This window comes from Macadamia integrifolia, unplaced genomic scaffold (genome assembly GCF_013358625.1).
Source record: "Macadamia integrifolia cultivar HAES 741 unplaced genomic scaffold, SCU_Mint_v3 scaffold814, whole genome shotgun sequence".
Taxonomy (NCBI): domain Eukaryota; kingdom Viridiplantae; phylum Streptophyta; class Magnoliopsida; order Proteales; family Proteaceae; genus Macadamia; species Macadamia integrifolia.
The window spans coordinates 159,981-170,314 of NW_024870546.1; the positions used below are offsets into that span (position 1 = coordinate 159,981).

The 10,334-nt window shown below is 36.6% G+C and overlaps 2 protein-coding genes across 2 annotated transcripts; both read right to left on the minus strand.

Moving 5' to 3' along the window:
• Positions 1 to 901: 901 nt before the first annotated feature.
• Positions 902 to 2,508, minus strand: LOC122070054 (U-box domain-containing protein 8). The gene has a single exon (XM_042634149.1). The coding sequence runs from the start codon at positions 2,356 to 2,358 to the stop codon at positions 1,210 to 1,212; it is 1,149 nt and encodes a 382-aa protein (XP_042490083.1). The 5' UTR covers positions 2,359 to 2,508; the 3' UTR covers positions 902 to 1,209.
• A 6,534-nt stretch (positions 2,509 to 9,042) lies between these two features.
• LOC122070063 (receptor-like serine/threonine-protein kinase SD1-8) lies at positions 9,043 to 9,748 on the minus strand. Its single transcript, XM_042634160.1, has 2 exons — positions 9,605 to 9,748; positions 9,043 to 9,330 (listed from the first exon to the last, which is right to left on the minus strand). The coding sequence occupies exons 1-2, from the start codon at positions 9,746 to 9,748 to the stop codon at positions 9,043 to 9,045; spliced, it is 432 nt and encodes a 143-aa protein (XP_042490094.1).
• Between the last annotated feature and the right edge of the window lie 586 nt (positions 9,749 to 10,334).

Sequence of the window (10,334 nt, forward strand, 5' to 3'; positions counted from 1 at the left end):
AAAAAAAAAAAAAAAAAAAAAGAGGGCATGAAACAGAAGCACAGTCAGTGAAGGAATTTTGGAGTTATGCCAAGTTTCAAAATTCTCCCTCCCCTCCACACACACAGACATATATTCCATATTCCCTCTTAATTCTATTAACAGAAGCCACAGAATAACAGAACTCGTTTTCTTCTGTCCTTTCTTTTTATTTGAACCCATAATTTTTCCTCTTCCAGATGTGTGCTACTAACATCTTCTACATTCCTTAAAATTTTCTGCACAGTTAAAGCAAGCTAAACATATGTAATGAACAGTTTTATCTTAATCATAGAAAGTTAGAAAGCCAGAAATCTAAGAATGACTAAATGCTTATGCAAGTAGTGCCCAACTTCTTCTTAGCATTCTAATCAACATAAAAATATGGGGAAAACCAGTGCTCGCTCTCTCTGGCAACCATTTTTATGTACATATACTATACCAAATACATATGCATCGACTGTCCAATGTTTTCAGGGAATTCTCAGTTTATGTTTGATGGATATAATGAACCCAGAACTATCTCAAACTAAATTGAGTACAGAACAAGCAAGTACAGTTCTCAGAGCCCAATTGAATTTTAAGGTGAAAAACAGAAAAATCACTAATACCTCAAAATGCTTCCTTGAGTGCCAATTATTTTAGCCATCAACTACAAGTAACAGAATTACCCACCATATCCCGGTGTCCAAGAACAAATTTTGTTGGTGTACAAGATTCACATTAGTTATTGAGATAGAATCCTACAAGTCTAGTTTTGATGATTGAATACCGTGATAAAACTAAGCTATGCAGTTTAACTTTGTTTTTGCCAGACATACAGATGTTTAGAGTTCAGAATCCAACCCTTCCCACCCCACGCCCCCCCAAAACCCAACAAAAGGGATCAAATCATATTTCAGATAACTCAGTTGAGGACTTTCATATGAACAGCAAAACAGAGAGTCATACTCCCATATGTTTATTCTGAATGTACAAGATACAGCAAAGGACGCCAACACCACCCAAGTCTACATTTCTTTACACGCAGAGTCGCACATCCAACACAGGAGAATTCATTGACAGAACCCAACTCACCTCCACAAGTACGAATAAGGAGAAGAAAAAAGCGTCCTTGCGCCTCCCAAAGCCGAGCTCTTTTGATTCGTTGCCCCAAAAGTTTCCCTAAAAATGAAAAATAATAAAAGCGAATCATCTTGTGGGCTCGTACAACCGCAGAGCTTGAATTAAACTCGAAGCGTTTCTTCTAATCTTTTCACTCTCGTCTTCCAACAATCCCAAACAAATATCTACAGCCCCTTCCCTCCTAGCCTCCGAACACACATGTTCACTGTGAGAACAGATCAAATTCAACGTGGATAGGGCGTGCTGTACGGCCCGTGAGGTCCCGTTCCTTAGCACTTTAACCAAAATTGAAACACAACCATCAAATCTGGCCATTTCTTCTCTGCCTTCCCTTGATTTAGCCAAGAGACTGAGAACTTCAAAGGCCCTGTCGACCCCGGAATCAGCCATTTGGATCAAAATTGGCACCGCCCCACATGCCACAGCTCTCTTCTTATTGTCGGGGAACGAACAGAGGGCATACAGAGCGGTGGCTGCTTCTTTCCTTTCTCTGCCGTTGCCATCCCGAAGGAGCGAAACCAAAGCTCTAATAGCAAAAGGGTAGACACCAATGGTGGCCTTGTTTACTTCCACAACAGCAAGACTCGTCAACATGGTAGCCGCAAGGGCCCTGCAGTTGGGAGTCCCACCTTCACTCTGCAACACTGCAACCACACGCCCAATGGCACCCTCAGCAACCAAACCCACCTTGTTATCGTCATCAAGACTGAGATTGAGAAGGAGCGAAAGAGCGGCTTCTTGAATATTAGGGTCGGAGGAGGAGACAAAATTGAGGACGGCAGAAACAGCACCAGACTCCGTTATCAGTTGACGGAAAACAGGGTTACGTTTGGAAAGGCGATTGAGTTGGAGGAGGGAGTCAAGATTGGAGTGGAGAGGAGAGGACCGGGAAGTGAGGGTGGAGATGAGGGTCTGGGGTTGGGGTTGGGGTTGGGGTTGGGGTTGGGGTTCGGGGTGGGATTGGGATTGGGGTTTGTGAGGGGAAGGGTAGGCGAGGGTGAAGTTGGAAATGAGGCTCCTGAGGGCGTGGTTAGGGATAAGAGAAGGGTGCGGAGGGAGGGGAAGCTTGGTGATTGGGCATGTCCGGTTGCCGGAATCCAACCACCGCTGTATGGAAGGCCGATCGAAGGTGTGCCCCGACGATAGAATCACCGGGTCCGACATTATCTCTAAGGAGATCGGGCACTTGAAATCGTCCGGGAACTGAGTTGCCATCTCTTTCTCTCCCTATCCCTCTCCGCGACCTCTCTAGTCTCTATCTACAGACAGGGGGAGTTAAGCTAAGCCGGGGAAGAAAGCAGAGGAGAGAGAGAAAGAAAGAGAAAGAGGGAAGAGAGAGAAAGAGGGGTTTTGGAGGTTTTGGGGTAAAACGCGGAAGCCCAGGAGAAATTGGGGGGCCTCGCTTGTGACATTTGCTAAAGGAAACAGAATTACAATAATGCCCTTCACCTTTGACTGAAATTTCTGGAACTCAACCAAACGGGTCACCAAAATGGGCAAAGCAGAAATTTGAACCGGGAAGGCTAATCTGGAGATTTCACTGGTTTCAATAGTCCTTGCATCGAAGTTTCTGCGTCCTGTCGTTAACTTTATCACGGGGAGGGCTCAATCTGAAGTGGAAGATCGGTATGGAAACCCAACGTGGAAGATCGGTATGGAAACCCAACGTAGTCAAGGGCAGTTTCGGAAATCCAGTTCTAACAAAAGGGTATTTTCGTTACACAAAAGTCAAACAATCTATGGCTTGCGTCTCACATTCCACTGAGGGTGGTTCCAAGTCAATGATATCAAATGAGATAGGTTGACGAAAACACCCTCAGTGGCTCAGTCCTTCCGAAACGGATAAATTTGGTGAGTCATAAAACAAAGACAGCTGCCTAACCCTGTTTGGTGGGCCTTGGGCCTGGTGGGATAGATGTCTCAGAACTGAGAGTCACTCCTTTTCCTTATATAGGTGTAACGTGTAGGCTGTACTGTCTAGTTAGTAGGTCCTGAGATCAAACCCCTTAGTTCCAAAGTTTCAGGTTTTTCCTGGATTAGGCTGTGTTTGGTAGCCAAAAGAAAAAAAGAATAAACATAAACAATTTTGTAATTTGTTCTTGGTTTAAGAAATTCTCTTTACACTTAGTATGCTTTCAATTAAGGATAGATTCAACTTTGATATTCAAAATTCTTTTTAGGAATTATAAAATTTTCTTTTATTTTTCATAAAAAATCTTATAAAAAATATAAGAAAACATGAAAAAATTTGAAAACACAATAAGACAAAATATGAATGATTACACAATGATTTCTTATGTGTCTATCATTTTCCTAAAATTCAAAAAATTTTAATTTTTTTCTTTTATTTTTTTGGTTATCAAACATGCATATCCTTTTTATTTTTTCATCATTTTATTTTATTTCTTTTCTTTTCCTTTTTAGATTTTTTTTATTTTTTATTTTCTTCTCTTGACTATCAAACACAGCCTTAGTCATCCTACCCTACTGGGGGTACTTTCGGAATATAATAAATAGTGGACAATATTTATCGTCAGAGGAATTTATAAATCGGAAAGGATTTATTGATTTAATAGCTTTTTAGAAGAAAGCGACGACCCCACGGACGAGACCCCGATGTTTCCTTTCCGTGACAGTTGGCATGATAGCGATGTGTAAACGTGTAATACTGTAATGTTTTTCTCTCTTTGGTGGACCCTACAGCCCGCACCGGTTCACATCTCTAAATGGTTACGATGAACCTTAAGCCACTCCTGAATGGGAATCTAGGGATATTTGGAATACGGGAAGAGTAAGAGATGAACGGGTCTTTGGTAAAGGCTTAGGGCTTACGTAAGAGAGAGAAAAGGCTGGTGAAATTAGAATTTGGAGCTGACGTGGCTCGTCTTTTGATGCAGTGATGCTTACTAAGAGAGAGAGGGAGTGCGCGAAACGTGTCACCCGTGCGTACTGTGGATGTGCGTGGTATGGTCCTTGAATACCGAAGACATGGCTAGGTTTCGTGACAGTTAGGACATCTTAATCCCTTTATGAGAAGGGGCAAAAAAGAGAAGATATTTTTAATTCATTTATTTTTAGTCATGGAGAGGCGTGGGCCCGTGATTTCCCCTGTTCCTTGCTTTTTATTTTTTTAATAAAATGTTTTTAATGTTTACGTGCTCTGAATGTGATCAATTTTGATAAGCACCAATTGGGTTGGTGGGTTGATAGTCTAGTGGTGAAAATGCTATTAATTTAGCACAGTTTGAATCGATTGATTGTGGATTCGAGTTGTTCATTGATTCTGTAGAAGCATTGCTTATCGTATAAGAGTTTGTTCTAAAAGCTATGATCACTACCATAAAGCACATTTTTTCCTTCCTACCAAACAAAAAAAAATTAATTTGGATAAACTTTGTTCATATTTGTTTGTAATGATGATGTGCACACGAACATGTAATAATTTATACAATTAATGAGCCTAATTTCAATCATGATTATCTTATTTCATTAATATGAATAAATTAACAGTACTGCTTGGGGCAATCTGGGGTTTGGAGAGAGAGAGAGAGAGAGAGAGAGAGAGAGAGAGAGAGAGAGAGAGAGAGAGAGAGAGAGAGACGCTTTGTTTATTCCTGAATTTAAGGGGCACAAAGGCTATTTCTCTATTGGGGGTGGGATTTTAGGTAGTTGATTACAAACTAATATTCAGTTTATTAATATGTTTAACGTATAGTATAGTTGTTGATATTTAATGAAAGTTTTTCAAGTTGTTTTTCATCTATATATTTGAATCATTGACCCCATGTTTATATTCTATTTATAAATTTATTATTAATTAATGACATAAAATAATATATGAGATACTCTAGGCTTAAAAGGACTTTTTATCAAATTATTTAAAATTAATATTTTAAGTTATTTCTTTGATTCACCTATCAACTCTCCCCCACCCCAAACAAACCACTAAAATAATAAAAGAAAATCAAATTATAAAGGGTTCTTTCTTATTGACACCTATACCATCCTAATGTGTATCTATGCGAATGTATTATAGTTTCTGACCTATATTGTACACTCTTATTTTTGGGATTTTTTGAAACTTTATTTATTTATTTGTTTTTGATAAATTTAAAAACTTTATTTTATCATTTTACGAATTATTTCATTTAAAATTTGACAAGTAAACAAGGGATCTTGGAATCTACTTATCTACAAAATTTAAGTCCCATCCTAGATCCATCTATACCACATTGCAAACAAATAAACTTGGAGAGAACTAATGAAAGAGCCTTCTATCCATATATTGACTACTAATAACTAAACAATTTGTGATGTTCTCAAGAAGGTAGATAGGTCAAATAATAATTTCACCTAATAAAAAAAATGAGAAAAATTCTATCAATTGATCCGACCAACTTCCCAAGAAAATAAAATAAATGAATAAAATCATATATAAATGAAAAGGCATATTCTAAAGTAGCAAGTCATTACTACTTAAAAAAAAAAATTAGTAAGTCAATAGGTTTAGTTAAAGAATTGAACATAAAGCTTCCCCCTCCCTCTTTTTCTCAAATATTTTAGTAGGTTGGCCGTTTGTGTGGTTACCCATCTAAGTAAAGTAGGTGGAAATAACGAATTAGGAAAAGCAATATGGGACAATAAAATTTCGGTATACCTACAAGGAAGCCTTATTGCATAAAAGACAAAAAACCTAAACTTTAGTAATAAAAGTCTAAAGACAAGACTTTAACCTTAGTATTTGATATCAAACCATGAGACAAAGCTTTATTATATTATTATATAATCGTTACATGCTTGTACACAGTTTGAAAGGAATCTATTCGTTCCTCCCCTTCCTTTCTCTTATGCCTAAACTCAATTTTCCATTGCCGTTAGCTTAGCTCTAGAGGCCCAAGTATAAGATGATGAACTATCCATTTGTAGTTTATTATGCGTAGAGTAAATTCTTGCAATATTTTATGTACCTTTTTTTTTTTTCTAGAAATCAATTGGGGGTAGTGCAGTTGGTGAACAACAAACTTGGTATGAGCCGTAAACTTAGACGTCCTAAGTTCGACTCCTAAGCACATATTGGGCCACTCACACGGGGGTATTTAGTGCTCTTCATTACTTTCAGTGGATATCCATCAGAGGACCTGAGACTCCAACCCACCTTCGGCATTGCCATCAACAGGAAAGAGGCTCAGAGAACTCAACCTGAAAGGAAAAATAAGGGCTAAGAAAATCTATATTTGGGGTGCATGAGAGTGACCTTCACCAATTCCATCCGGATTAAAGTTGGCCGAGTCAAAATAGGATCAGAAGTATTCTGCAAAGTTGCTGATTTGGCAAGGAAATTAGCGATAGGATTGGCTTCGCAAAAATAGTGAGTAACCTTCCACTCCACCTACATCAAATAACTGGAAAGAAATCTCCATCTTTGAAAGACAAACCAGGGAACTTCACCTCTAATGAGGAGATTCACAACTGCCAATGTACTTAACTTAACCAATATCATAAAAATTAGGATATTCTCTCTCTTCACCCCTCCCCCCTTCCAATATATATATATATATATATATATAAATTTAGTGTTTACATTAATGTCATGGTATAGTAATGCACTCTGTTGTAAACAATATTGACGAAGACAAACACTACATGAAGCTTTCGGGGATGAGAGGTCTAAGAATGGAGGGGTTTCTAAATGCTTGGGAGGTAAAGAGCAGATTAGAAAAACAGTACCCTTCATAGATCATATAATATGGAGTTTTAGGCTTTTAGGAGCCTACAAATATTTAGGAATTGCTTAAGAGATAAATTACATGGTAAAACTTTCAAAAAATAACACACTTTATATAACACTATGGAATGTATCCTTACAATTTAAATACAATTTTTATTAATACAGGTATTGAATATATCTCGGTAAATTATAGAGGAAGGTTTTATAAAATAGGATTTTAAAATATAACTATTAGAATTTTTCTTTTTTTCTTTTAATAACAAACATAATAAATAAGGTAGGCATATTTGTATGAATCCAAAGTTAACTGATTTTAAATGGTAAGAATCATAAACCTTTTAGTATAGTATAATCTCCTCATTCGATAGGGGAGCAATCACAATAAACATGCCTTGTTTCGAGGATTTCTAAGTTTTCAATTTATGTGGTAGTCAAAAGTATGCCATTTTTCTTTCTTTATTGCAGTTACCTTTTGACTCATTCAAGAGTCATAAACATGATTTCAAACTTAGAAAATTTTCCTTTCATATAATTAAGCAAAATAATTCAACTTACACTACTTTGGGTACACATAGCAATATAAAATAATCATAAAACATCATGATGTACCATGACAATAGTGGCCATAAGACCTGTTGATTTGAATTGTTGAATTACTATGAATTGATGTAAATATTTCTACGCATTACTGGTAACATAGAAGGCATGCATCTCTATTCTTTTCCTTTGGGGATTTTTAGAATTACCACTACTTAGCTTCCAAATCTTTTTGACCGTCAATAAAATATGAATCACCCATCCTCTCATTCAAGCAAAGAAGTGTACCTTAATCTACTAGTGTTTCAAAAAAATTTCCCTGTCTCTTTATTATCTTATCTTTAGAATCTACATGCCCACATGACTCCCAATCTATGACTTCACAAAACATAACAAGAAAAACAAATGTCAAAGCTACTAATTCTTTTCATGTCCTGCCTTCCCTTCTGTCCATTGTCTTCCATTTCTTTAATTTGATAACCTGCCATTTTAATTTTGCGAAACCCTTTTAATTGAAAGTCTACATAGAAGCCACAGGTATTATGTCAAGCACTCAACCAAATGTACGAGCTGAAAGGATAGGAAATACAAGTAGAGCAGAAACTATCCTCTAAGGTAGCAATTAGAAAGGATGAAGTGTGAGCCGAGGAGTGTCTATAGCAAAACCTACTCCATATTCACTGCAAACCAGTCAGTAGGATTCACATACCACAATCATATATCAAGTTATAATTATCTACAATCATCTACAATCATCAGTTATGCTGTAGGAGGCTAAATCTGCCAATTGAACAGGATCCGGATCCTCTTCATAGAGCCCATGGACCATAGAGTGATCCCATGGCTGGGAGGACCCGGACACATGTCTCGAGGTCACCCCAGCTGTGAGATCACTCCATGGTCCATGGGTTCTATGGACAGGAATCCTATCCCATTGAACAAAACAACTGTAGACTGCTATGGAGGTGTATTGGTGTAAACCGTTAAGGAATTGGATCAAGCTGAACACAGACGAGCTCTTCGGAGAACCCGGGTATAGTAGGTGCATCCTGTCTTGCAAAACAACTGAGAGTAAGGTGCTTGTGTCAGAAAACATTTACTGACTAAATGATCTAGGGATATCAAATGGAAGATTCTTCTCCAGGATCTGCACCTATTGTTATTAATTAAGTTTCAATGTCATATGAATGAGTTTGAGTGCAATTTAATGAAGAATACTCCATATAATGCTATTGTGTCATCCTATATATTGAAAATCTTATTGTAACCAAGATTAGTTACAAAAAGATTGCAACCTTAATTTTTTGCCATTTTGCTATAATACATTTTTTCTAACGGGGATAAATCATTTTATATAAAACTGTATAAAATGACTTTCAAATTTTGGAAACCCTATTTTACTCATGCATTAAATAACTTCTACAAATAAGACAAAGGGAAAAAAAATCCTATGGGATGAAATATTTTCTAGTTGAAATTCTTATTTTCACAATAAGGGGAAGGTAAGCAACCTTGGTCAAGGGTGCCAAGTTGATTTGGACCATTTGCAACGTAAGCTTTGTATATGCATTTGCAAGACAATGGATTATTAACTTCTCTAAGTCACTAATGTACAACGAAAAAACTTGCACCTTCTATCGAGGATCTACCATAGTGATCGTCACTTCATTTATAGAGGTAGACGAATCTTGGCCCTTGATATTTCTCTTAATAATAGAAGCAATTTGGTTAGGCATAGGAATCTTTGTTTCATTCTCCAACATGAAAATAACATTTGACATTGTTGGCCTATCTGACGGACTTTCTTGCACACACAACAAGCCAATTTGGATGCACCTCAAAATTTCATGAGCACGGTATGAATCACCCATTGATGAATCAACTATCTCCAATGCTTGACTTTCGTCCCACAAGTCCCATACCTGAAATTGTTTCAAACAATCATCCGAACATAAGGATTAGTGGGAACTGATTTTTTTTGCTAAAGGTCGGCAAAAGTATATTAATAATCATCAAATGTGAAGTTATAAATGCCCTTCAAGCCTCTATTCCACATTCGGCATGGCCATCGGCAGAAAAGAGATTCAAAGCAAGGAAGACAAAATAAATTACATAAATTGAAATCTAGACCTATGTTGAAGGGGACTGAAATTATTTTTGTAGCAATAATATAAATAAACAAATGTGCTCACTCACATGTTCTATTAAATTCATTGAATGATCTTCATGTGAATATAGAATATTCTTCTTGCCACTAATGATCTCCAATAATAATACCCCAAAGCTAAATATGTCTGACTTTATTGAGAAAAGCCCTTGCATGGCATACTTTGGTGACATATAACCACTATATTGGCATAACAAAAAAAAAAGTAGAAGTTAATTAGACCCATGGAAGTAACATAATATTTTGTTAATGAATGGATGTTACCTTTAGAGTATAGTAATGACCTATGCGATGGATTAGATATGATCCAAATCAATATGAATTGAACAAAAATTTGCTTGAGTTGTACTTATGGATTTAAATCCTACACATGATCCAAATAATTTAGTCTAAGAATTCTTGTACATAGTATATGCTAGACGAAAGGTCTAAGTTTTGGATCCAATTAGAAACCAAAGAAGTTTTAGCTTCCCTAGCTAGAACCAAGACCATAATTGTAGAACAATTCTATCTTTAAGATCACATTTCCATCTTAGTTAAGTATCCTCATAAAAAAAAAAAAAAAAAAAAATATATATATATATATATATATAAAATCCTAGTTAGGATGCAGATTAGATCAAATTTTTTGTTTGACCATTTTAACTTAACGCTATGAATTTTCCTACCTTATAGAAAATTTTCAGCGATGTAGCTTGGTACTATGTGGAATTGCACACTTGGGATCCAAGCATCGAAGACCCTTAAAATTATGGCATA

Bases quoted from the DNA above. Each gene is read 5' to 3' on its own strand.
- LOC122070054 (XM_042634149.1), bottom strand. From the start codon at position 2,358: ATGGCAACTCAGTTCCCGGACGATTTCAAGTGCCCGATCTCCTTAGAG.
- LOC122070063 (XM_042634160.1), bottom strand. From the start codon at position 9,748: ATGTCACCAAAGTATGCCATGCAAGGGCTTTTCTCAATAAAGTCAGAC. The intron at 9,331-9,604 runs GTGAGTGAGCAC...AAACAATTTCAG, and splicing joins CAATGAATTTAATAGAACAT to GTATGGGACTTGTGGGACGA.